At 43.0% G+C, this 24,052-nt stretch overlaps 1 protein-coding gene across 1 annotated transcript in view; it reads left to right on the top strand.

Annotated features, from left to right (window-relative positions):
* The first annotated feature begins 6,372 nt into the window (after window positions 1–6,372).
* LOC116362028 (zinc finger protein 260-like) overlaps window positions 6,373–24,052 on the top strand; it is a 28,439-nt gene continuing 10,759 nt past the window's right edge. Inside the window, exons 1-4 of the mRNA XM_031816344.1 lie at window positions 6,373–6,513; window positions 6,803–6,818; window positions 7,135–7,232; window positions 7,368–7,539. Of these exons, the coding sequence (XP_031672204.1) occupies window positions 6,373–6,513; window positions 6,803–6,818; window positions 7,135–7,232; window positions 7,368–7,539 (427 nt within the window). The remainder of the gene's footprint in view (window positions 6,514–6,802; window positions 6,819–7,134; window positions 7,233–7,367; window positions 7,540–24,052) is intronic.

Here is a 24,052-nt window from a genome sequence, read left to right as displayed (position 1 = left end):
AATCTCAGTCCCAGTCTCAGGTCTTTTGCAGACTCCATCAGGTTTTCTTCCAGAATGGTCCTGTATTTGGCTCCATCCATCTTCCCATCAATTTTAACCATCTTCCCTGTCCCTGTTGAAGAAAAGCAGGCCCAAACCATGATGCTGCCACCACCATGTTTGACAGTAGGGATGGTATGTCCAGGGTGATGAGCTGTGTTGCTTTTACGCCAAACATAACGTTTTGCATTGTTGCCAAAAAGTTCAATTTTGGTTTCATCTGACCAGAACACCTTCTTCCACATGTTTGGTGTGTCTCCTAGGTGGCTTGTGGCGAAACAGTGCAGTAATATCTAACAAAACAACACATGCAAATCCCCACAATTTCTTTTAAGAAATGGATGAAGAAATATTGAGAAATAGTAGACCGAGCAATGTCAGAGTCCGGAATATAAATATACAGTTTGTTTACAATGTATATGATGGTGTGTATAAACATTATGGACCGTATTTTAATAGGAAAGGTGTGAACAGCAGTAGTTTTTATGGATATCTTTAAGAAATGGCTTTCTTCTTGCCACTCTTCCATAAAGGCCAGATTTGTGCAATATACGACTGATTGTTGTCCTATGGAGTTGCAGTTCATCCAGAGTGATCATGGGCCTCTTGGCTGCATCTCTGATCAGTCTTCTCCTTGTATGAGCTGAAAGTTTAGAGGGACGGCCAGGTCTTGGTAGATTTGCAGTGGTCTGATACTCCTTCCATTTCAATATTATCGCTTGCACAGTGCTCCTTGGGATGTTTAAAGCTTGGGAAATCTTTTTGTATCCAAATCCGGCTTTAAACTTCTTCACAACAGTATCTCGGACCTGCCTGGTGTGTTCCTTGTTCTTCATGATGCTCTCTGCGCTTTTAACGGACCTCTGAGACTATCACAGTGCAGGTGCATTTATACGGAGACTTGATTACACACAGGTGGATTGTATTTATCATCATTAGTCATTTAGGTCAACATTGGATCATTCAGAGATCCTCACTGAACTTCTGGAGAGAGTTTGCTGCACTGAAAGTAAAGGGGCTGAATAATTTTGCACGCCCAATTTTTCAGTTTTTGATTTGTTAAAAAAAGTTTGAAATATCCAATAAATGTCGTTCCACTTCATGATTGTGTCCCACTTGTTGATTCTTCACAAAAAAATACAGTTTTATATCTTTATGTTTGAAGCCTGAAATGTGGCAAAAGGTCACAAAGTTCAAGGGGGCCGAATACTTTCGCAAGGCACTGTACATCATAACCCAGGGGTGGTCAAATTGTTGTTAGAATGTCATATACATCATAACCCAGGGGTGGTCAAATTGTTGTTCAAATGTTGCATATAAAATCTTTAGTACCTCGGCATTGTGTTATATGTTAGAATGTCTAATAAACAACTATATTGTTTACATTAACAACATAGTTTTGTCAAAATAAACTGTTACCTGCATCTGTCTGCAGACGATACAGTTGTGTACTATATTGCCCACCCTGCTGATCAGGCTCTATCTGAACTACAGTCTGCTGATCAGGCTCTATCTGAACTACAGTCTGCTGATCAGGCTCTATCTGAACTACAGTCTGCTGATCAGGCTCTATCTGAACTACAGTATGCTGATCAGGCTCTATCTGAACTACAGTATGCTGATCGGACTCAATCTGAACTACAGTATGCTGATCGGGCTCTATCTGAACTACAGTATGCTGATCAGGCTCTATCTGAACTACAGTCTGCTGATCAGGCTCTATCTGAACTACAGTATGCTGATCGGGCTCTATCTGAACTACAGTATGCTGATCAGGCTCTATCTGAACTACAGTATGCCGATCAGGCTCTATCTGAACTACAGTATGCTGATCAGGCTCTATCTGAACTACAGTATGCTGATCAGGCTCTATCTGAACTACAGTATTTACAGTAAGTTTCAAAACAATAAAGACATTACAAATGTCATATTATATATATACAGTGTTTTAACAATGTACAAATGGTAAAGGACACAAGATAAAATAAACAAGCATAGATATGGGTTGTATTTACAATGGTGTGTGTTCTTCACTGGTTGCCCTTTTCTCGTGGCAACAGGTCACAAATCTTGCTGCTGTGATGGCACACTGTGGAATTTCACCCAATAGATATGGGACTATATCCAACCCAACTCCATGTGTTGTCACTATCATGTATCCTACCATGACTATATCCAACCCATCTCCATGTGTTGTCACTATCATGTATCCTACCATGACTATATCCAACCCATCTCCATGTGTTGCCACTATCATGTATCCTACCATGACTATATCCAACCCTACTCCATGTGTTGCCACTATCATGTATCCTACCATGACTATATCAACCACAACTCCATGTGTTGTCACTATCATGTATCCTACCATGACTATATCAACCACAACTCCATGTGTTCTCACTATAATGTATCCTACCATGACTATATCAAACACTACTCCATGTGTTGTCACTATCATGTATCCTACCATGACTGTATCCAACACTACTCCATGTGTTGTCACAATCATGTATCCTACCATGACTATATCAAACACTACTCCATGTGTTGTCACTATCATGTATCCTACCATGACTAGATCCAACCCAACTCCATATGTTGCCACTATCATGTATCCTACCCTGAATATATCCAACCCAACTCCATGTGTTGTCTCTATCATGTATCCTACCATGACTATATCAAACACTAATCCATATGTTGTCACTATCATGACTATATCAAACACTAATCCATGTGTTGTCACGATCATGTATCCTACCATGACTATATCCAACCCTACTCCTTGTGTTGCCACTATCATGTATCCTACCCATGACTATATCCAACCCAACTCCATGTGTTGTCACTATCATGTATCCTACCATGACTATATCCAACACTACTCCTTGTGTTGTCACTATCATGTATCCTACCATGACTATATCAAACACTACTCCTTGTGTTGTCACTATCATGTATCCTACCATGACTATATCAAACACTACTCCATGTGTTGTCACTATCATGTATCCTACCAAGACTATATCCAACACTACTCCATGTGTTGCCACTATCATGTATTCTACCATGACTATATAAAACACTACTCCTTGTGTTGTCACTATCATGTATCCTACCATGACTATATCCAACACTACTCCATGTGTTTTCACTATCATGTATCCTACCATGACTATATCCAACTCAACTCCATGTGTTGTCACTATCATGTATCCTACCATGACTATATCTACGGTCACAAGACGCAGGCCTCCTAATTGTCCCTAGAATTTCTCAGCAAACAGCTGGAGGCAGGGCTTTCTCCTATAGAGCTCTATTTTTATGGAATGGTCTGCCTACCCATGTGAGAGACGCAAACTCGGTCTCGACCTTTAAGTCTTTACTGAAGACTCATCTCTTCAGTGGGTCATATGATTGAGTGTAGTCTGGCCCAGGAGTGTGAAGGTGAACGGAAAGGCTCTGGAGCAACTAACCGCCCTTGCTGTCTCTGCCTGGCCGGTTCCCCTCTTTACACTGGGATTCTCTGCCTCTAACCCTATTACAGGGGCTGAGTCACTGGCCAACTGGTGCTCTTTCATGTCGTCCCTAGAAGGGGTGCGTCACTTGAGTGGGTTGAGTCACTGATGTGATCTTCCTGTCTGGGTTGGCGCCCCCCCTTGTGTTGTGCCGTGGCGGAGATCTTTGTGGGCTATACTCGGACTTGTCTCAGGATGGTAAGTTGGTGGTTGAAGATATCCCTCTAGTGGTGTGGGGACTGTGCTTTGGCAAAGTGGGTGGGGTTATATCCTTCCTGTTTGGCCCTGTCCGGGGGTATCATCGGATGGGGCCACAGTGTCTCCTGACCCCTCCTGTCTCAGCCTCCAGTATTTATGCTGCATTAGTTTATGTGTCGGGGGGCTAGGGTCAGTTTGTTATATCTGGAGTACTTATCCTGTATTATCCGGTGTTCTGTGTGAATTTAAGTATGCTCTCTCTAATTCTCTCTTTCTCTCTTTCTTTCTCTCTCCCGGAGGACCTGAGCCCTAGGACCATGCCTCAGGATTACCTGGCATGATGACTCCTTGCTGTCCCCAGACCACCTGGCCGTGCTGCTGCTCCAGTTTCAACTGTTCTGCCTGTGATTATTATTATTTGACCATGCTGGTCATTTATGAACATTTGAACATCTTGGCCATTTTCTGTTATAATCTCCACTCAGCACAGCCAGAAGAGGACTGGCCACCCCTCATAGCCTGGTTCCTCTCTAGGTTTCTTCCTAGGTTTTGGCCTTTCTAGGGAGTTTTTCCTAGCCACCGTGCTTCTACACCTGCATTACTTGCTGTTTGGGGTTTTAGGCTGGGTTTCTGTACAGCACTTTGAGATATCAGCTGATGTACGAAGGGCTATATAAATAAATTTGATTTGATTTGATACAGTCTTATTCTCAGCTGGCTCCTCCCCGGATTTTGTGTTCAATGATCTATAACAAAGCTATCTTAGTGTCCAACAAGCTTTCTCTGCCCTTAACCTTGTTCTGAATACCTCCAAAACAAAGGTCATGTGGTTTGGTAAGAAGAATGCCTCTCTTCCCACAGGTGTGATTACTACCTCTGAGGATTTAGAGCTTGAGGTAGTCACCTCATACAAGTACTTGGGAGTATGGCTCGACGGTGCACTGTCCTAGGGAGTTTTTCCTAGCCAACGTAGCTTCAACACCTGCAATGCTTGCTGTTTGGGGATTTAGGCTGGGTTTCTGTACAGCACTTTGAGATATCAGCTGATGTACGAAGGGCTATATAAATACATTTGATTTGATTTGACACTATCATGTATCCTACCATGACTATATCCTGGGGCGGCAGGTTAACCTAGTGGTTAGAGCGTTGACAAGTAACCGGAAGGTTGCAAGTTCAAAACCCCTGAGCTGACAAGGTACAAATCTGTCGTTCTGCCCCTGAACAGGCAGTTAACCCACTGTTCCTAGGCCGTCATTAAAAATAAGAATTTGTTCTTAACTGACTTGCCTGGTTAAATAAAGGTACAATTTAAAATATCCAACCCACCCCATGTGTTGTCACTATCATGTATCCTACCATGACTATATCCAACCCAGCTCCATGTGTTGTCACTATCATGTATCCTACTTGGCTGAAGCTTTGATCCAGTGGAAGAAGTATTGAGGAGCAGGGAGGTTAAAGGTCACTTCAGGATACAGCTGTTACTCTACACTATCCCTAGATAATACAGTAATGGGAGAAAATTTATAGAATATTTAGGACCCTATCAAATCCATGTAATTTTTTTACCTAAATCTGTTTTTTGTTCCGTTAATAGAAAAACAACAACATTGGATGTTCTAAGTCCACGACAACACTTAAACCACATCAGGAGAACACTTTTGAAGTCTGAGAAAAATCAAAGACATTTTCTGATGGTTGTCATCAGCATCACCGCTAACAGCTACACATAGTGGTAGACAAATGCACTCAGACAGAGGCATTTCCGGGCTGTTTCATCTTCAGAAACTTTAAGGAAAATACAAATCAGGATAATTTAATGACGATTTGCAGGCAGAGGGTTTAGAATAACTATGACAAAAAATGAATACAAATTATATCACCACCCAAAAGGGCACTTTAGAGACTGGAAGGGCAAAAGGGCATGTGCTCTACACAGGTAGAGACATATCTGTCCACGTTGCCTTTTGCAAAATGGGCACTGCTTCATGTGGCAACACCAACAGTCACCTAAATAGCCCACATGCCGCTGGGTGAGAGAAGATTTCATTGTTTTGGGGCAGCTTTATTTGAGGTGTTATTATGTGTTGTTACCGATAAACCTTGGTCAATTTATGCCACCCTCGTCAATCTGTCACCTAATTCTGTCTAATGGGCAGGTCAGCCCTGGAGGAAAGTATTTGCTATAAGAAGGAAGAGAAAACATAACAGCTGGTTATTTTTAAATGATTTCTTATGACATTGTTTGCCAGAATAAACAATGTAATGAATGCTTTTCCAATCTGCGTTACCCGCTCCAGTCAGCAGATGGCGATGTGAGTTTTACAGGTGATGCTTCCTGCGTGACGTATAATCTAGTGGACGGGACAGGAGGCTTCAACACAACAATAGATTACCTATTCAACCACGCGGATGTTTGCTAGCGAATTTAAACCCGAAACATTGGAGCACTTTAGACCAATCTTGTGTATATTACTCGTAGTGTTTTGAATATAATTCTGTTTTCCTATCTACTGGGTCATTTAAACGTAATTTGCTTGTTAAATTAGCAAATGTGTTAAATTGATACTGCAATAGTCTAATCGCCCGGAGCATAAACTCACTAATCTAGATGGAGAAAGAAGCTCTGGTGAAAGGAGAGGAAGAAGCTTTCAGGATGATAGAGGAGGCTATCACATTGAAAGAAGAAGAGGATGATATTACAGTGAAAGAGGAAGATGGGAACGAGGTTGTCAGAGTAGGAGAGGAGGAGGTAGAAACTTTCAGAATCAAAAACGAGGAAGATGCCATAACATTGAAAGAGGAGGAAGAACCTTTTGGAGTAAAAGAGGAAGAGGAGGCTATCTCAATTAAAGAGGAGGAAGACGTTTTGGGAGTGAAAGAGGAGGAGGCTGAAGATCCGATTAACACCAGTGAGTACTGACTTGAAAACGGGCACAAAATATGCATTTCTTGAACTAATGTGGGGTTGGTTTGAAAGAGGCATTCTACTGAAGTTCTACACTTTAATATGTTGTTCAGTACTGAATAAATTGTTAAAGTTGCTATCCGTCATTGGTATGTATATTTTTGTGACTTTTATATTAGATTAATGGAATTATCCATGTGGTCTACATTAAAGTGCACTTCATCTAATATAACAGGCTTTTAAAATTTAATATTGGTGCATATTTTCTACATAAAAAAGGGATGCAAAAGCCAACCATTTTGTGGAACGACCCTTTTACATTTGCATCACAAACAATATTTTACAAAATCATGTGAAAGTTTGCATTTTCGGCACTTTTAGACATATTCATGCCTCTTGTAAGACTCTGTGATTGCAATAGTAGATCATAAGTTTACCATCTGTTTAATGTTCTTATTCACACAGGAGAGAGACATGACTTTCCTGGATCCTCTGGGAAGCCTCAACAACATCCTGATGCTGACGAGGCAGAGAAGAGTCTCTCCAGATCAGAACACCAGATGGTACAGCTTGGTCTGGTCTAGCATACAGCTTGCTCTATCGGGGTCTGGGCTGGGTTTCTGTAAAGCACTTCATGACAACAGTGACATCACCATCCATAATGATATGTGTTTGTGTCCCCTCTTTATGGTTACTAGGACAACGCTAGCCCTTCCTCTCTCCCGGAGTCCCTGTGTCGTGCCTCTCCCGGTAGCACCTTACTACTGGGTATGAAGATGTTGTCTGTGCTGCTGGTGGACTGCAGGAAAACAACGGGGCTGAATGGAACTGTGAGAGAAGTGAAGAAAGGATCAGATTTGACTCATCGAAGTAAGTGCTGGAGTTTAGGTTGAACAAATAAAATAGATTTTGTAACGATTCTAACACACACAAAAAAAATATTTACAAAAAAATATTTGTAAAAAAATATTAAAATATAAAAAACAGTACACCCTTTGGAAGTCCTCTACACAATATTTTATTGCCTGTGCCATGTCCCAAGGCTGTCTCTTTCTGATGTAAAGCAGAGGCAAACTGAACAAGTGTTGCAGGTCATGCGACACAGAACACAACGACGCCTCCATGCTGTGCCCTTTTGGCCCTGAGGCACAGTCATGCCTGCAGTAATGAACTGTGGCATATGAACACCACTGGGGGCTGAGGTAGAGCGGGCAGCTTGGCACCGGGGGCTCCCAGTCGGAGTCGCTATCACTGTAAAAGGAAACTTTTAAAAACAAATGTTTGTATTGTATGAGCCTTTTATCATCACATAAAATAAACAGAAATGTATTGTATAGAGCAGAGGGAACAGTCACTAAGGTGAAGTGCTGTTTCGTTCAACTCCCGGCCATTGTTGTGGGCCTGCCCTCCCCCAACAGCACCGAATGGCTATTTCATATGGAAATGGAGAGGAGGCGCAGTGGCCATGTGTGTGTTTGCTGTTCTACTCCATTCCATTTGAATAAAAAATGGAAAATATACACTGCTCAAAAAAATGATAAGAACACTTAAACAACACAATGTAACTCCAAGTCAATCACACTTCTGTGAAATCAAACTGTCAACTTAGGAAGCAACACTGATTGACAATAAATTTCACATGCTGTTGTGCAAATGGAATAGACAACAGGTGGAAATTATAGGCAATTAGCAAGACACCCCCAATAAAGGAGTGGTTCTGCAGGTGGTGACCACAGACCACTTCTCAGTTCCTATGCTTCCTGACTGATGTTTTGGTCACTTTTGAATGCTGGTGGTGCTCTAGTGGTAGCATGAGACGGAGTCTACAACCCACACAAGTGGCTCAGGTGGTGCAGCTCATCCAGGATGGTACATCAATGCGAGCTGTGGCAAGAAGGTTTGCTGTGTCTGTCAGCGTAGTGTCCAGAGCATGGAGGCGCTACCAGGAGACAGGCCAGTACATCAGGAGACGTGGAGGAGGCCGTAGGAGGGCAACAACCCAGCAGCAGGACCGCTACCTCCGCCTTTGTGCAAGGAGGAGCACTGCCAGAGCCCTGCAAAATGACCTCCAGCAGGCCACAAATGTGCATGTGTCTGCTCAAACGGTCAGAAACAGACCCATGAGGGTGGTATGAGGGCCCGACGTCCACAGGTGGGGGTTGTGACGTGCAGGACGTTTGGCATTTGCCAGGGAGCACCAATATTGGCAAATTTGCCACTGGCGCCCTGTGCTCTTCACGGATGAAAGCAGGTTCACACTGAGCACATGTGACAGACGTGACAGAGTCTGGAGATGCCGTGGGGAACGTTCTGCTGCCTGCAACATCCTCCAGCATGACCGATTTGGCGGTGGGTCAGTCATGGTGTGGGGTGGCATTTCTTTGGGGGGGCCGCACAGCCCTCCATGTGCTCGCCAGAGGTAGCCTGACTGCCATTAGGTACCGAGATGAGATCCTCAGACCCCTTGTGAGAACATAAGCTGGTGCGGTTGGCCCTGGGTTCCTCCTAATGCAAGACAATGCTAGACCTCATGTGGCTGGAGTGTGTCAGCAGTTCCTGCAAGAGGAAGGCATTCATGCTATGGACTGGCCCGCCAGTTCCCCATCCAATTGAGCACATATGGGACATCATGTCTCGCTCCATCCACCAACGCCACGTTGCACCACAGACTGTCCAGGAGTTGGCGGATGCTTTAGTCCAGGTCTGGGAGGAGATCCCTCAGGAGACCATCCACCACCTCATCAGGAGCATGCCCAGGCGTTGTAGGGAGGTCATACAGGCACGTGGAGGCCACACACACTACTGAGCCTCATTTTGACTTGTTTTAAGGACGTTGGATCAGCCTGTAGTGTGGTTTTCCACTTTAATTTTGAGCGTTACTCCAGACCTCCATGGGTTGATAAATTTGATTTCCATTGATAATTTTTGTGTGATTTTGTTGTCAGCACATTCAACTATGTAAAGGAAAAAGTATTTAATAAGAATATTTAATTCATTCAGATCTAGGATGTGTTATTTTAGTGTTCCTTTAATTGTTTTGAGCAGTGTATATATCTGACATGGAATATATATATATATATATATATATATATATACATACATATATACACATATACACATATAATTGCAAAATATATATATTTATATTCATAAAACGGCATTAGCACTTACCCGTCCAGAAGTACGTCCTGTCCTTGCCGAAAGAGCTCCTCAGCTCCTGTTTGAATCATAACACTCAAAGATTCCTCAAACAAAAAATCTCTCACTTTCACTTTTTCACTTTCACTTTAGACTGACTTCACTTTTCCTGATTTATTTGCCTTGATGTCTTCAATGAAATCGTTGAAAATACAAAATACTGCTGCACGTAACAAGCGTCACATCAACTCCTCTGATCGTCAAGGTGAGAATGGAGTTCGTTATGCATTTACAAACAAGGAATGGTGGTCCAAACCAAAACCATTACATACTGGCGTTTACCTCAGCTCATTGGCTATCTAGCTAGATTTAAAAAAGATCCGTGGTCATTGGGCAGAAATACAGTCAACTAAAATTATTGGTGCGCAAGGTAGTCATTGCTCGTTGTCTTCAAATCAGTTCACTTCGGTCAATACTCACAGCAAAAAAAAACAATGACGTTTGGCTGTGTTGCAAACATCCAGAGGAATGCACTGAAACCAACCACGACTAGATAAACAATTGTTCACCGTGTGTAATTACGTTGAATGCTCCGGAAAAAAATGATAGAGATGGAATTCACGGCACAAACGGGTTACAAAATGTTTCGATTTAGGCTATAAAAATTGAACGGGACTTCATTTGATCACTGGGACCCTCAGGAAGAGAAATAAGAGCAAGATATCAGAATGTAAGTCATAATTTTACTTTCAGATGGGAATGTCATGGCGGAAAATGTTTTTGTTGTTGATTGCTCTTCTCAAACAAAAGCATGGTATTTGTTCTCTGTAATAGCTATTTTAAATCGGAAAACGTAGTTTGATTACCAAGATCGTAATCTTCTGAAGGATGTAAGACACTTGCATTTTCAAGGATGTTTAATGTTACGAAGTTGTATTTTTAGTTGTCACCCTGAAATTTCCCCTGATGTTGATCCCTGTACGGGGATCGCAGCCATAAAAGGTTATTAAAACACTTTCCACAATGGGAGCAGTGGTAATGATTCTCAACTGTGTGAATTTGCTCATGGGCTTTCAGGTATGCTTTCTGGTTAAAGCTCTTTACACACTGCGAGCAGTGGTAAGGCTTCCACCCTGTGTGTAATCTCTCATGAGCTTTCATGTTTCCTTTCAGGTTAAAACTCTTTCCACACTGCATGCAGCGGTAAGGCTTCCCGCTTGTGTGTATTCTCTCATGAGCTTTCAGGTTTGCTTTCTGGTTAAAACTCTTTCCACACTGGGAGCAGTGGTAAGGCTTCTCCCCGGTGTGTACTCTCTCATGTTGTTTCAGCTCACATAAGTGGTTACAACCCTTTCCACAGTGGGAACACTGGTGTCGTCTTGCTGGTTTGGACGTCCCTGGCTCTGGTTCCTCTGAGTCTGGTCTTTCTCCTGCCAAAGACAGTGTTTTTTAAAATAGAGACCCGAATGAAACCTCCACATGATAAAACGGCCTTGCTACGAGGGTAAAGCCTAATCAGATCCCTCAATAACCTAAGGCCAGTTTTAACAATCTTAGTGTGATTTTAAAACAAATGTTGTAGAGTTTCCTGGTAATTACTGATAATGTTTACATTACTTATTTATTAATTCTGTTTTCGTCAGAACACAAAAAACCTAAACAGTTCTAGGACACTAAAGACACAGACGTCACTGGATTCCATCGAGCAGGTAGTTCTAAATATATAACTTTCATAGCTGTATGATACAGAATGCGACCTACAGTAGTGGCCAAAAGTTTTGAGAATGAAAAATATTAATTTCCACAAAGTTTGCTGCTTCAGTGTCTTTAGATATTTTAGTCAGATGTTACTATGGAATGCTGAAGTATACTTACAAGCATTTCATAAGTGTCAAAGGCTTTTATTTCCAATGACATGAAGTTGATGCAGAGTCAATATTTGCAGTGTTGACCCTTCTTTTTCAAGACCTCTGCAATCCGCCCTGGCATGCTGTCAATTAACTTCTGGGCCACATCCTGACTGATGGCAGCCCATTCTTGTATAATCAATGCTTGTAGTTTGTCAGAATTTGTGGGGTTTTGTTTGTCCACGCGCCTCTTGATGATTGCCCACAAGTTCTCAATAGGATTAAGGTCTGGGGAGTTTCCTGGCCATGGACCCAAAATATTGACGTTTTGTTACCCGAGCCACTTAGATATCACTTTTGCCTTATGTCAAGGTGCTCCATCATGCTGGAAAAGGCATTGTTCATCACCGAACTGTTTCTGGATGGTTGGGAGAAGTTGCTCTCGGAGGATGAGTTGGTACCGTTCTTTATTCATGGCTGTGTTCAACATTGTGAGTGAGCCCACTCCCTTGGCTGAGAAGCAACCCCACACATGAATGGTCTCAGGATGTTTTACTGTTGACATGACACAGGACTGATGGTAGCGCTCACCTTGTCTTCTCCGGACAAGCTTTTTTCCGGATGCCCCAAACAATCGGAAAGGGGATTCATCAGAGAAAATGACTTTACCCCAGTCCTCAGCAGTCCAATCCATGTAACTTTTGCAGAATATCAGTCTGTCCCTGATGTTTTTCCTGGAGAGAAGTGGCTCCTTTGCTGCCCTTCTTGACATCAAAAGTCTTCGCTTCACTATGCGTGCAGATGCACTCACACCTGCCTGCTGCCATTCCTGAGCTCTGTACTGGTGGTGCCCCGATCCCGCAGCTGAATCAACTTTAGGAGACGGTCCTGGCACTTGCTGGACTTTCTTGGGTGCCCTGAAGCCTTCTTCACAACAATTGAACCGCTCTCCTTGAAGTTCTTGATGATCCGATAAATGGTTGATTTAGGTCCAATCTTACTGGCAGCAATATCCTTGCCTGCAAAGCCCTTTTTGAGCAAAGCAATGATGACGGCACGTGTTTCCTTGCAGGTAACCATGGGTGACAGATGAAGAACAATGATTCCAAGCACCACCCTCCTTTTGAAGCTTCCAGTTTTTTTGGGGGGGGGGGGGATTCAGTTAATTTGCATGGCAAAGAGGGACTTCATCTGAACACTCTTCATAACATTCTGGAGTATATGCAAATTGCCATCATACAAACTGAGGCAGCAAACTTTGAAAATTAACATGTGTCATTCTCAAAACTTTTGGCCACGACTGTACACACTTCATTAAACACAAAATAAGTTAATAAGTCATTTTAATTGGAAGTCCAAAACTTGTTTTTACGGCGAAGACACAAAGCACATCAGTAAAATCTCCCCGTTGTCGAAAGGGTTCGACACCTGCTGTTTAAATGGCCCAGTTTCTTATTTAGACGTTCACAGATTTTCTACATTTTGACTATCGCTGAAGTCATATATTGGGTAAAGTAAAAAATAAGGTGAAATATTTTGGGTAAGATGTTCCTAAAACTGATAGTAACTACAATAAACTAAATATAAATGCAACATGTAAAGTGTTGGATGTTTCATGAGCTGGAAAAAAAAGCTGAATTTTTTACATCCCTGTTAACATTTATTCTCTGCCAAGATAATCCATCCACCTGACAGGTGTGGCATATCAAGAAGCTGATTGAACAGCTTGATTATTACACAGGTGCACCTTGTGCTGGGGATAATAAAAGTCCACTCTAAAATGTGCAGTTTTGTCACACAACAATGCCACAGATGTCTCAGAGGAAGCGTGCAATTGGCATGCTGACTGCAGGAATGTCCATTTTTATATATTTTTTTACATTGGAGAAAGACACATCAGTAACATTTCCCCGTTGTCGATAGGGTGGACACTGAGAAAAATTACAAGATTGTATTAATACTGTTTAGCCATCGAATAGCTTTGATGGGTACTCTCTCATCTGTGTCTATGGGACTGAGTTGGGCCTCTGGAGCTTGAGCTGACAATTGATTCATGACTTACTGATAAAAACCTACAGACAGGTTGGGGGGTTAAAACAACACCAGGTGCAGATGACCACAGGATGAACCCATGATGGCTTGTGATGCCCCCCGATCAGCATGGGAGGGGTGGAACCAGCCCTGACTAAGCATTGATAAGAGCTCTGTTTTTCATTCAAGGTTAAGCTTGAATGAAAAATATAAAACATGCATTACCTTTGACAAGCTTCTTTTGTTGGCACTCCAATATGTCCCATAAACATCACAATTGGTCCTTTTGTTCAATTAATTCCGTCCATTTATATCGAAAATATCCATTTATAAAGCTCGTTTGATCCAGAAAAAACTGCTTACAAAAACACAACGTCACTACAAAATATTTCAAAAGTTGCCTATAAACTTTGCCAAAATATTTCAAACTACTTTTGTAATACAACCTTTGGTATTTTTAAACGTTAATAATCGATCAAATTGTAGACAGGGCAATCTGTATTCAATACAGGAACAAAAAGAAACCAGCACTACTTTTCACGTCTTGCGCAACTCACAAAAGTGTCCCCAGTTCCGAGTTGGCCTACTTCTTCATAGCACAAAGCAATAACCTCAACCATATTCCAAAGACTGGCGACATCGTGTGGAAGCGGTAGGAACTGAAAATAAGTTCCTATTAAATATCCAATGGCAAAGACAATTTAGTGAACAGAGAGGGGGAAAAATAAAGAAATCGGAACAGTTAGTCCTCTGGGTTTTGCCTGATACATACGTCCTGTTATAGTCACAGACATGATTCAAACAGTTTTAGAAACTTCAGAGTGTTTTCTATCCAAATATATGAATAATATGCATATCTTATATTCTTGGCATGAGTAGCAGGAAGTTGAAAGTGGGCATGCTATTTATCCAAAAGTGAAAATTCTGCCCCCTAGCTTTAAGAGGTTAATTAACTGAGAATACACACAGGAGAGAAGCCTTACCACTAATGTGTTTACCTGTTTTTACCAGATGAAATTGCTTCTTCCAATTATTGATAAACATGTACCTGTTAAGAAACTGACTGTTAGAATTGTTAAGGCTCCATGGATTGATAAGGAGTTTAGAAACTGTATGTTTGAAAGAGATGGGGCAAAAGGAGTGACTAATAAGTATGGCTGCACATCTGTACTGCAAATTGAGAAATGATGTGACCAAACTCAACAAAAATAATAAACTTTATTATGAACCCAAGATCAATGATATAAAGAATGATGAAAAAAATGTACAAAAAGGAAGGGCACAAATACAATGCTATTTCTCTGTAAACAAATGAACAACAGACTTTCAGCATGCTTATAGAGAAGGGCACTCAACATGTACTGCACTGACACAAATGACTGGTGATTGGTTGAGAGAAATTGATGATAAGAAGATTGGGAGCTCTATTGTTAGATTTCAGTGCAGTCTTTGATATTATTGACCAAAACCTGTTGTTTAAGAATGTTTGTGCTATGGCTTTTCAACCTCTGTTCAGAGCTATTTATCTGATTGAATTCAGAGGGTTTTTAATGGAAGCTTCTCTAGTGTCAAACATATAAAGTGTGATGTACCGCAGGGCAGCTCTCTAGGCCCTCTACTCTTTTCTATTTTTTTACCAATGACCTGCCACTCCATTAAACAAAGCATGTGTGTCCATGTATGCTGATGATTCAACCATATAAGCACCAGCAACCACAGCTAATGAAGTCACTGAAACCCTTAACAAAGAGTTGCAGTCTGTTTTGGAATGCATGGCCAGTAATAACCTGGTCCTGAACATCTCTAAAACTAAGAGCATTGTATTTGGTATAAATCATTCCTCAAGTTCTAGACCTCAGCTGAATCTGATAATGAATTGTGTGGCTGTTGAACAAGGAGGCTAAATTACTTGGCATTACCTTAGATTGTAAACTGTCATGGTTAAAACATATAGATTCAATGGTTGTAAAGATGGGGAGAGGTCTAGCCATAATAAAGAGATGCTCTGCTTTTTGACACTACTCTCCACAAAGCAAGTTCTGCAGGCTCTAGTTTAGTCTAATCTTGATTATTGTCCAGTCGTGTGGTCCAGTTCTGCAAGGAAAGACCTAGTTAAGCTGCAGCTGACCCAGAACAGAGTGGCTTGTTTTGCTCTTAATTGTAATCAGAAGGCTGATATAAATACTATGCATGCCAGTCTCTCTTGGCTAAGAGTTGGGGAGAGACTGACTGTATCACTTCTTTTTATAAGAAACATGAATGTGTTGAAAATCCCAAATTGTTTGCATAGTCTGTAAGGGAATTCTGCCCTATGTGCACACAAGAGACCACAGGAAAATGCTTCTCTGGTTATGCTTCTCCCCTCTGATAGTGATACATTTGCTCCATTGTTTCCATGACAGTTGGAATTTCCCACTCTGATGATTTATATCTGACAGTGGGGCTTTAAATGAATAGTATGGTGACATCTTAGTGGGGCTTGAAATAAATAGGATTATTAATCATAAACTCCTATAGCAACAATACACTGTGGCTTTGACATCAAGAAGAGAACGGGCTGATGGGTGGTGGTGCTACTCTATAGGTAAGGCTGTCCAATAGGAATGTTCAATACACACAATAGATTGATCAGTAGCCAGTTAGCTAGCTGCTACAGTCCCATATGAATGTTAAATACACACAATAGGACTGTTGACCAATATGAATGTTCATAATGAGGGAGAAATAAAGGTGGGCTCTCCTGTCAACATGGGACTCCTGCTGCAGGTAGCCTAGCGGTTAATGGTGTTGGGCCAGTAACTGAAAGGTCTCTGGTTTGAACCCTAGAGACGACTAGGTGAAAAATATGTAAATGTGCCCTTGAGGGCAGCAGGAGCCTCATGTTTCTCCCATTCTTCTCTGCAGATCCTCTCAAGGTCTGTCAGGTTGGATGGGGAGCATCGCTACACAGTTATTTTCAGGTCTCTCCAGAGATGTTCGATCTCGTTAAAATCCGGGCTCTGGCTGGGCCACTCAAGGACATTCAGAGACATCTCCCAAAGCCACTTCTGAGTTGTCTTGGCTTTGTGCTTAGGGTCGTTGTCCTATTGGAAGGTTAACCTTTGCCCCAGTCTGAGGTCCTGAGTGCTCTGGAGCAAGTTTTCAACAATGCTCCGTTCATCTTTCCCTTGATCCTGATGAGTCTCCCAGTCCATGCTGCTGAAAAATATCCCCACAGCATGTTACTGCCACCACCATACTTCACCGTAGGGATGGTGCCAGGTTTCCTCCAGACGTGATGCTTGGCATTCAGGCCAAAGAGTTCAATCTTGGTTTCATCAGACCAGAGAATTTTGTTACTCATGGTGTGAGAGTCTTTTAGGTGCCTTTTGGCTAACTCCAAGCAGGCTTTCATGTGCCTTTTACTGAGGAGTGGCTTCCGTCTGGCCACTCTACCATAAAGTCCTGATTGGTGGAGTGATGCAGAGATGGTTGTCCATCTGGAAGGTTCTCCCATCTCCACAGAGGAGCTCTGTCAGAGTGACCATTGGGTTCTTGGTCACCTACCAGACCAAGGCCCTTCTCCCCCGATTGTTTGTTTTGTTGGAGCAGCCAGCAGTAGGAAGGGTCTTGGTTGTTTCAAACTTCTTCCTTTTAAGAATGATGGGGACCTTCAATACTGTTTGGTTCACTTCCCCAGATCTGTGCCGTGACGCAATCCTGTCTCCAAGGGAAAATAACACATCAAATATAGGCTACTTAAAGCTCTTGAGAGAACACACATATGCTTGTACTCTAGTCTATTAAAAAAAATAGAATTGTGCTTTTGGTCATGCAATATTTTCTTTTTATATATACACTGATCATACCAAACATTTGCTGGAAAAAAAACGTCCTAATATGGACTAGGAACCTCCCCCTTTCCACGTCCTAATATGGACTAGGAACCTCCCTCTTTCCACGTCCTAATATGGACTAGGAACCTCCCCCTTTCCACGTCCTAATATGGACTAGGAACCTCCCCCTTTCCCTCAGAAGAGACTCAATTTGTGTGGGGCATGAACTCTTCAAGGTGTCCAAAGCGTTCCACAGGGATGCTGGCACACGTTGACTCCAATGTTTCCCACAATTGTGTCAAGTTGGCTGGATGTCCTTTGGGTTCAGTGGAGGCTCCTCAGAAGAGAAAGGGGAGGACCATCCTCCTGAGTGATTTTCAGAGCAAAATAAATTTGGTAAAACATTAAAAACATCATTTCTGGACGAAACTACTAAATATAATCACATCACCAAATAATTGAATAAAACATACTATTTTCCATCCTCCTCAGGGTACATTGACTTCAATACAAAACCTAGGAGGCTCATGGAACCCAAGCCCTTCCATAGACTTAATCAGTAATTATGACAACTTCTGGAGGATGTCCTCCAACCTATCAGAGCTCTTGCAGCATGAACTGACATGTTGTCCATCCAATGAAAGGATCAGAGAATGAATCCAGTACTGAAAGCATAAGCTACAGCTAGCTAGCACTGCAGTGCATAAAATGTTGTGAGTAGTTGACTCAAAGAGAGAGAAAGATAATTGTTGAACAGTTTTGAACAAATTAATTTATTCCAAAATGAAGGAGAAGCGAGAGAGAGATATATTGTCATTTATTTTCTACTTTCATTTTCACTTACTTAGCTAGCAAATGCAGCTAGCTAGTTTAGCCTACTGAAACACCCTGCTCAAACAGAGGGATGCTAGCTGGCTATCACTATCCAACACAACACTGGAACTCTTCCAAGTCAAGGTAAGCTTTTGGTTTTATAAATGTATTGCCACCGGGGCCCACCAATGTAAATGCTAAACTGCTTACTGACTGTACACTGTAACGTTACTGCATGATTGTAGCAGGTTTACTAACGCGTTAGTTCTATTAGCTCTGTTGACTATGATGTTACTTTAGCTAATATGGTGACAACAATGTAAGCTGTGTGTTTCAGTTATGAAATGGTTTGGCTCGTAAAAGTTTTCTTTCCTGGTCACATACAGCTGATGTGTTGTGCATTGAAGTCCAGAAGCGAATGGAGAAGGTGAGAGGAGGAGAGAAGGAATACAACGTGGCTGTTATGAAAGTGAACTGTGGTGTATTCATTCTGACGACTCTGTTGACAACGGTTTCTTAAACAGAAACAAACAGGATAAACACACCTGAATTTGTCAAATAAAATCAAACTTTATTTGTCACATGCGCCGAATACAACAAGTGTAGACCTTACAGTGAAATGTTTACTTACAAGCCCTTTAACTAACAGTAGAGTTCAAGAAGAGTTAAGAAAATTTGAGCAAATGAACTAAAGTAAAAAAATAATAAAAAGTAACACAATAAAATAACAATAACAAGGCTATATACAGGGGGTACTGGTACCAAGTCAATGTGCGGGGGTACAGGTTAGTCGAGGTAGTTTGTACATGTAGGTAAGGGTGAAGTGACATTTCATAGATAATAAACAGCGAGTAGCAGCAGTGTACAAAACAAATGGGGGGGTCAATGTAAATAGTCCAGGTGGCCATTTAATTAATTGTTCAGCAGTCTTATGGCTTGGGGGTAGAAGCTGTTAAGGAGCCTTTTTGGTTCTAGACTTGGCGCCCCGGTACCGCTTGACGTGCGGGAGCAGAGAAAACAGTCTATGACTTGGGTGACTGGAGTATCTGATTTTTTGGGCTTTCTTTATATAGGTCCAGGATGGCAGGAAGCTTGACCCCAGTGATGTTCACAACCCTCTGTAGTGCATTACGGTCAGATGCCGAGCAGTTGCCATACCAGGCGGTGATGCAACCGATGCTCTCGATGGTGCAGCTGTATAACTTTTTGAGGATCTGGGGACCCATGCCAAATCTTTTCACTCTCCTGAGGTGGAAAAGTTGTTGTCGTGCTCTCTTCACGACTGTCTTGGTGTGTTTGGACCATGATAATTAGTTGCTGATGTCTTCACGACTGTCTGTCCATGTGTCACTGTCTGTCACCTAAAAAATGTATCTCGACCTGTGTGCACCTACATTCTAAACTTCCATTCATAGGCTAGGTTGTAGAAATCTCATGATGGGTATAGGGAAAATTCTAGTATCATATAGTAGCCTAAACCTGTTGCTGTTACATTGAACAGGGTGAATGGAATATGAATGACAGTCATCCAATATTTTTATTTATTTATTTTATTTCACCTTTATTTAACCAGGTAGGCTGCGACCTGGCCAAGATAAAGCATAGCAGTGTGAGCAGACAACAAAGAGTTACACATGGAGTAAACAATTAACAAGTCAATAACACAGTAGAAAACAAAGGGGGAGTCTATATACAATGTGTGCAAAAGGCATGAGGAGGTAGGCAAATAATTACAATTTTGCAGATTAACACTGGAGTGATGAATGATCAGATGGTCATGTACAGGTAGAGATATTGGTGTGCAAAAGAGCAGAAAAGTAAATAAATAAAAACAGTATGGGGATGAGGTAGGTGAAAAAGGGTGGGCTATTTACCAATAGACTATGTACAGCTGCAGCGATCGGTTAGCTGCTCAGATAGCTGATGTTTGAAGTTGGTGAGGGAGATAAAAGTCTCCAACTTCAGCGATTTTTGCAATTCGTTCCAGTCACAGGCAGCAGAGTACTGGAACGAAAGGCGGCCAAATGAGGTGTTGGCTTTAGGGATGATCAGTGAGATACACCTGCTGGAGCGCGTGCTATGGATGGGTGTTGCCATCGTGACCAGTGAGCTGAGATAAGGCGGAGCTTTACCTAGCATGGACTTGTAGATGACCTGGAGCCAGTGGGTCTGGCGACGAATATGTAGCGAGGGCCAGCCGACTAGAGCATACAAGTCGCAGTGGTGGGTGGTATAAGGTGCTTTAGTGACAAAACGGATGGCACTGTGATAAACTGCATCCAGTTTGCTGAGTAGAGTGTTGGAAGCCATTTTGTAGATGACATCGCCGAAGTCGAGGATCGGTAGGATAGTCAGTTTTACTAGGGTAAGCTTGGCGGCGTGAGTGAAGGAGGCTTTGTTGCGGAATAGAAAGCCGACTCTTGATTTGATTTTCGATTGGAGATGTTTGATATGAGTCTGGAAGGAGAGTTTGCAGTCTAGCCAGACACCTAGGTACTTATAGACGTCCACATATTCTAGGTCGGAACCATCCAGGGTGGTGATGCTAGTCGGGCATGTGGGTGCAGGCAGCGACCGGTTGAAAAGCATGCATTTGGTTTTACTAGCGTTTAAGAGCAGTTGGAGGCCACGGAAGGAGTGCTGTATGGCATTGAAGCTTGTTTGGAGGTTAGATAGCACAGTGTCCAATGACGGGCCGAAAGTATATAGAATGGTGTCGTCTGCGTAGAGGTGGATCAGGGAATCGCCCGCAGCAAGAGCAACATCATTGATATACACAGAGATAAGAGTCGGCCCGAGAATTGAACCCTGTGGCACCCCCATAGAGACTGCCAGAGGACCAGACAGCATGCCCTCCGATTTGACGCACTGAACTCTGTCTGCAAAGTAATTGGTGAACCAGGCAAGGCAGTCATCCGAAAAACCGAGGCTCCTGAGTCTGCCGATAAGAATATGGTGATTGACAGAGTCGAAAGCCTTGGCAAGGTCGATGAAGACGGCTGCACAGTACTGTCTTTTATCGATGGCGGTTATGATATCGTTGAGTACCTTGAGTGTGGCTGAGGTGCACCCATGACCGGCTCGGAAACCAGATTGCACAGCGGAGAAGGTACGGTGGGATTCGAGATGGTCAGTGACCTGTTTGTTGACTTGGCTTTCGAAGACCTTAGATAGGCAGGGCAGGATGGATATAGGTCTGTAACAGTTTGGGTCCAGGGTGTCTCCCCCTTTGAAGAGGGGGATGACTGCGGCAGCTTTCCAATCCTTGGGGATCTCAGACGATATGAAAGAGCGGTTGAACAGGCTGGTAATAGGGGTTGCGACAATGGTGGCAGATAGTTTCAGAAATAGAGGGTCCAGATTGTCAAGCCCAGCTGATTTGTACGGGTCCAGGTTTTGCAGCTCTTTCAGAACATCTGCTATCTGGATTTGGTTAAAGGAGAACCTGGAGAGGCTTGGGCGAGGAGCTGCGGGGGGGGGCGGAGCTGTTGGCCGAGGTTGAAGTAGCCAGGCGGAAGGCATGGCCAGCCGTTGAGAAATGCTTATTGAAGTTTTCGATAATCATGGATTTATCAGTGGTGACCGTGTTACCTAGCCTCAGTGCAGTGGGCAGCTGGGAGGAGGTGCTCTTGTTCTCCATGGACTTCACGGTGTCCCAGAACTTTTTGGAGTTGGAGCTACAGGATGCAAACTTCTGCCTGAAGAAGCTGGCCTTAGCTTTCCTGACTGACTGCGTGTATTGGTTCCGGACTTCCCTGAACAGTTGCATATCACGGGGACTATTCGATGCTATTGCAGTCCGCCACAGGATGTTTTTGTGCTGGTCGAGGGCAGTCAGGTCTGGGGTGAACCAAGGGCTGTATCTGTTCTTAGTTCTGCATTTTTTGAACGGAGCATGCTTATCTAAGATGGTGAGGAAGTTACTTTTAAAGAATGACCAGGCATCCTCAACTGACGGGATGAGGTCAATGTCCTTCCAGGATACCCGGGCCAGGTCGATTAGAAAGGCCTGCTCACAGAAGTGTTTTAGGGAGCGTTTGACAGTGATGAGGGGTGGTCGTTTGACTGCGGCTCCGTAGCGGATACAGGCAATGAGGCAGTGATCGCTGAGATCCTGGTTGAAGACAGCGGAGGTGTATTTGGAGGGCCAGTTGGTCAGGATGACATCTATGAGGGTGCCCTTGTTTACAGAGTTAGGGTTGTACCTGGTGGGTTCCTTGATGATTTGTGTGAGATTGAGGGCATCTAGCTTAGATTGTAGGACTGGCGGGGTGTTAAGCATATCCCAGTTTAGGTCACCTAACAGAACAAACTCTGAAGCTAGATGGGGGGCGATCAATTCACAAATGGTGTCCAGGGCACAGCTGGGAGCTGAGGGGGGTCGGTAGCAGGCGGCAACCGTGAGAGACTTATTTCTGGAGAGAGTAATTTTCAAAATTAGTAGTTCGAACTGTTTGGGTATGGACCTGGAAAGTATGACATTACTTTGCAGGCTATCTCTGCAGTAAACTGCAACTCCTCCCCCTTTGGCAGTTCTATCTTGACGGAAGATGTTATAGTTGGGTATGGAAATCTCTGAATTTTTGGTGGCCTTCCTGAGCCAGGATTCAGACACAGCAAGGACATCAGGGTTAGCAGAGTGTGCTAAAGCAGTGAGTAAAACAAACTTAGGGAGGAGGCTTCTGATGTTGACATGCATGAAACCAAGGCTTTTTCGATCACAGAAGTCAACAAATGAGGGTGCCTGGGGACATGCAGGGCCTGGGTTTACCTCCACATCACCCGCGGAACAGAGAAGGAGTAGTATGAGGGTGCGGCTAAAGGCTATCAAAACTGGTCGCCTAGAGCGTTGGGGACAGAGAATAAGAGGAGCAGGTTTCTGGGCATGGTAGAATATATTCAGGGCATAATGCGCAGACAGGGGTATGGTGGGGTGCGGGTACAGCGGAGGTAAGCCCAGGCACTGGGTGATGATGAGAGAGGTTGTATCTCTGGACATGCTGGTAGTAATGGGTGAAGTCACCGCATGTGTGGGAGGTGGGACAAAGGAGTTATCAGGGGCATGAAGAGTGGAACTAGGGGCTCCATTGTGAACTAAAACAATGATAACTAACCTGAACAACAGTATACAAGGCATATTGACATTTGAGAGAGACATACAGCGAGGCATACAGTAATCACAGGTGTTGATATGCTGTAATAGAAATAAGGCCATGCTCATGAGAAAACAAATCACATGGGAAGCTGGACAAACCCAGCAGCATTGCAGTTCTTGACACAAACCTGCGCCTGGGACCAACTACCGTTCCCTGTTCAAAGGCTCTTAACTATTTTGTCTTCCCCATTCCCCCTCTGAATGGCACACATGCACAATCCATGTCTCATTTGTCTCATGGCTTTAAAATCCTTATTTCAGCCATCTCCTCCCCTTCATCTACACTGATTGAAGTGGATTTAACTTGTGACATCAATAAGGGATCATAGCTTTAGCCTGGATTCACCTAGTCAGTTTGTCATGGAAGGAGCAGGTGTTCTTAATGTTTTGTAGACTCCGTGTAAAGCACTACAGATAATCAAGTGATATTTGCATGTGCTGCATTTGCTCTGTTGTTTACAGCGGGGTTGGGAAATTCCAGACCTCGAGGGCCTGATTAGTGTCACAGTTTTACCCCAGCCCCAGCTAACACACCAGACTCCAATGATCACCTAATATTCAGTTTAGAATGCAGCTTGATTAAT

Source organism: Oncorhynchus kisutch, unplaced genomic scaffold (assembly GCF_002021735.2).
Source record: "Oncorhynchus kisutch isolate 150728-3 unplaced genomic scaffold, Okis_V2 scaffold782, whole genome shotgun sequence".
NCBI classification, from domain to species: domain Eukaryota; kingdom Metazoa; phylum Chordata; class Actinopteri; order Salmoniformes; family Salmonidae; genus Oncorhynchus; species Oncorhynchus kisutch.
This window is presented reverse-complemented; position numbering and strand designations above follow the sequence as displayed.